At 33.5% G+C, this 4,062-nt stretch overlaps 1 protein-coding gene across 1 annotated transcript; it reads right to left on the bottom strand.

Annotated features, from left to right (window-relative positions):
- Positions 1–1,371: 1,371 nt before the first annotated feature.
- Positions 1,372–2,403, bottom strand: LOC104657038 (olfactory receptor 6K3-like). Its single transcript, XM_010356747.2, has 2 exons — positions 2,356–2,403; positions 1,372–2,298 (listed from the first exon to the last, which is right to left on the bottom strand). The coding sequence occupies exons 1-2, from the start codon at positions 2,401–2,403 to the stop codon at positions 1,372–1,374; spliced, it is 975 nt and encodes a 324-aa protein (XP_010355049.1).
- Positions 2,404–4,062: the final 1,659 nt, after the last annotated feature.

Here is a 4,062-nt window from a genome sequence, read left to right as displayed (position 1 = left end):
ATAAGTATTTTCCTCAGTTGGGTCTCATGTACTCATACCTGAGGAAGTGTTTTAACTTTGGGGGTCAATTGAAGGAACTCTTTTTCCCTAGGATAGATAATGCTTTGGTTTAATTGAATTTTGATTTTTGCTTTTTGCTGTTAAATTTTCAATATATACTTTTGTTCATTCCTGGACTGTCCAATAAATAGAACCAACTGGTACTTTTGATATAAATAGAAATTCTTTTCTTTCCTATAAAAAAGAAAGTGATATACAATATTTCAAAGTATTTACATAGCTATCATGAAGATCTTTAGGTAACCTCATACATACTTTAATGTACATTACTATATCCTTACACTTTTCAGTGTTTAGGTCATCTAACAGCTCATCTAGTCCTGACTGTTTTATTTCCACTGAATTTTTTGAGGAAGAAAATTTAAATATGTGTGTTTAAACTGTTATCTTAATACACAAATCTAAACTGAATTTTAGATAATTAATTTCTAGTGGCAATGCATAGACATTTTAAAGGCAGCAAAAGTGAAAACAAGAGTAATGTAGTTCAAATGCTATATATTTTTGTTATCTATCACTTCAGAATGTGCTGGAGACTACTTTTAACCAAATAATTTTATTCAATCAAAGCAGTCAAAGTAAATGAAGTTTGAATTCAACTCAGCTCCAGATAAATAATGACAACAAATATACTATAAACAATAATCATAGCTAAGTATTCCTAAGTATGAGTTTTTGTTTTTAATATATCACTCTTTACTAAAGATTTCTTTAAAGCATCAATAACAAAATATAGTAATTAGTTGCAAATGATATTAACAGATAACACTTACTTTGCACATGCTCTGTGTTATGCAAATTCTAAGCACTTGCATGAATATGCTCGTTTAATATTCATATTAGTATTTGAAGTCCTACTTTTAAAATATATTACTTTTATACCAATAGATGACAAAACTAAGATGCAGACACGTTAATTATCAACTTGTTCAAAGTCACAAAGCAATATGTGGCATCACTGAAATACAAACCTTAATGTCTTCTACAGATACAATTCTTTTAACTACTATGTTTTATAATTTATAGTTGTTATTAACGCTTATGTAATATAATAAGTATTTACATAAAATGTTTACATACCAATAATAAATTAATGTTCATAAAATATATTAATTATGTTTAATGGCTTAAACTTCATATTTCCTTTCTATTTTTTACCTACCTGTATAAGTCTAGACAGGTAGTCCATGCTATCTTAATTTGACATGTGAAAGCAGGATATACATGTACACGGAAAGAACAGGGATAAAGAGACACAAAATATCAGTGTGACAATGAATGAATTATATGTTAATTATACGGTTTATTGGGTTAGAGTAGCATCCACAGTGAAAGGTGCCTATGAGCTAGCATTGATCTGAAGATAACCGTCTTCTGAGGGCAGAAAAGCTTTTTAACTGCAATCTTTATGTCCTTATTTCTAAAACTATAGATGATAGGGTTGAAAAAGGGAGCAAGAACTGCAAACATCAGTGCAATAGCTGTGTCCAAAATTGGTGGGAAAGTGACAGAGAAACGCAGGTACATGAGGGACACACTGCCATAGAACATCAGAAAGACACCAAGATGGGCTGCATATGTAGAAAAGGCCTTCTGGCGGCCTTCAACAGAGGGAATCCTCAGGATCACAGTGATGATTGTGATATAAGAAAGGGCAATAACCAGGACAGAGAATATGATGGCCACAGCATGGATCACATCCTCAATCAGAATCATGGACGTGTCTGTACAGGCCAAGCGCAGCACAGGTTCAAAATCACAGAAGATCTGGTGGATTTCGTTGGGTCCACAGAAGGGCAGTGTGGAAATCCATGCAATCTCTGGGAGCAACACAAGAAAGCCAAAGATGCAGGACCCTGCAGAGAGCTGAGCACAGAGCCTGGAGGTCATGATGGTTGGGTAGCAGAGAGGGTTACAGACAGCAATGTACCTGTCAATGGCCATGGTAGTCAACAAAATCTCCTCTGAATTTCCCAGTGAATGGAAGAAGTACATCTGCAAGAGGCAGCCAATCATGGAGATGGTCCTCTGCCTACTGATGAGGTTAGAGAGCATCTTGGGAATTGTGGCAGTTGTGTACCAGATCTCCAGAAATGAGAAAATGCTGATAAAATTATACATGGGGTTGTGGAGACGGGTATCCACCTTGACTGCAAAAAAAAAAATAAGATTCCCAATGACAATGAATATGCAGATAACAAAGAACGGAATGAAGAAGAGGAGGCTACCATCTTCAAACTGTGGGAATCCAGAGAAGAGAAACTCCGTTACTGTACTAGTTTGGTTAATCCTCACCATGGTCTCAGCAACCCTAACAGCTATGGATAGAAAGACACAGCTCATTTCCTAGAAGAAATTGACAAAGTCAGATGTATTAGTTCATATAAAAGTCAAATGAAAAATATGCTTTAGGTGGATCATGTACTTCTCTTTATTTATGAATTAAACAGATATTCATTTACTGCCTAATATGTACCAAACACAGCTGTGGGTTTGTTGAATTCAGCAGTAAGGAAAATAATCTCTACATTCATGAAGCTTACATGCAAAAGAAGGATACAAATAATAAGAAAACAAGACGTTAAGAATGTCACATTTATAAACTATATAAACTAAAATAAATATATAGGGGTATTAATAATCTTTTATAATAATTCCCCAAATTGTTTTGAATCATATACCATATAAATTTTCTAATGGTTTTTAGATATAGATTACACAAAACTTTTAGTTATCTTTCTCTATATGTAATTATTGTAGAGTTGTATTCTCCATTTTCCTGAATATTTTTAGTTTTTAGTATTCTGCTCCTTTATCGCACCACAGACTGACACTGAGTGTGGCTAGAAAAGAGGGTAAAGTTTTCAGGCACAAATATGAAGGTAAAACCTTGGTAGGAAACTGTATTCTCAGTAGCAGAAAAGAATTAAGCTACCAGAAATTGACCAGAACAGAAAGAAGGGATCAGTGAGAAATTTGGCAGCGGAAGATTTGGTATCTTGTCAGTCAGGTTAAGTGTCTGTCCAGGACAAATACTGACAAGAAGCAGAGGTTTTTTTATAAATATCTAAGTCACAGGATTCAGATTGCTTATATCCTGACAAAGACCATCACCATAAGAAGGCAAAGGCCAAAATGTGGGATTCTAGCACAATTTAGGTCTCTTGATACCATGTCCCTCAAAAGTGGCATAAACTATAAAGAAATAGTGCAAAGAAACTCATCAGTTGCACCTGGGGCTTATTGTCCAGGCAATTCAGAAGCTAGCCTAACAGATGGATCAAAAATTATTTAAGGAGAGAGATTTAGAACACAAAGGAAGTTTGAAAAAATAATATCTCCTTTGGGGTAATGTGGAACCATTTAAAAATTAACTCCTCAGACAAGAACATTTGCTTATGCTGTACACCAGCATTTCTCCATGAAGACAGCAAATATTTTTCCTTAGCTAATACTATTTCAAACATTATTTATAAATCATGAATTTAAAACTTCACGTTATTTTAGTAAGAAATAATATTTGAAGTTTCAAATTAAAACAAGGCATTTGAAACATAGATCAGGGAAATAAAAATATTTGGTACATTTTGGTATTTGTCAGACATCTCATTACAGAACAAAATATACATCTTGAACACATTCTATCAAGAACTGGTTTATATTAACGAAGTTTAACAAATATTACTTTGGCAGCTTCTGGAAAATCAAGTGCTTACAGAGAATTAGGACATTTTGATTGTTTTTATATATGCACATCCTTCAGATTTTCACAAAGTAAGATTGTTGCAAACAAAAATATTACTGCTCTACAAATATTTTCATTGATTGATTTATTTGTTGATTTATTTGTTGTTTATGGAACATCTGGCACATGGATATCTATGTATGTATGTATGTGTGTATCTATCTATCTATCTATCCCTTTCTGCTCATCTTAACTGTTTCACTTTGGTAAATAATCTTTCACAGTGAACTTCAGCTTTTCTCTTGTAGTGCCAGACT

This window comes from Rhinopithecus roxellana, chromosome 8, assembly GCF_007565055.1.
Source record: "Rhinopithecus roxellana isolate Shanxi Qingling chromosome 8, ASM756505v1, whole genome shotgun sequence".
NCBI classification, from domain to species: domain Eukaryota; kingdom Metazoa; phylum Chordata; class Mammalia; order Primates; family Cercopithecidae; genus Rhinopithecus; species Rhinopithecus roxellana.
The sequence above is the reverse complement of the archived record's forward strand: the minus strand, read 5'-3'. Positions and strand labels throughout refer to the sequence as shown.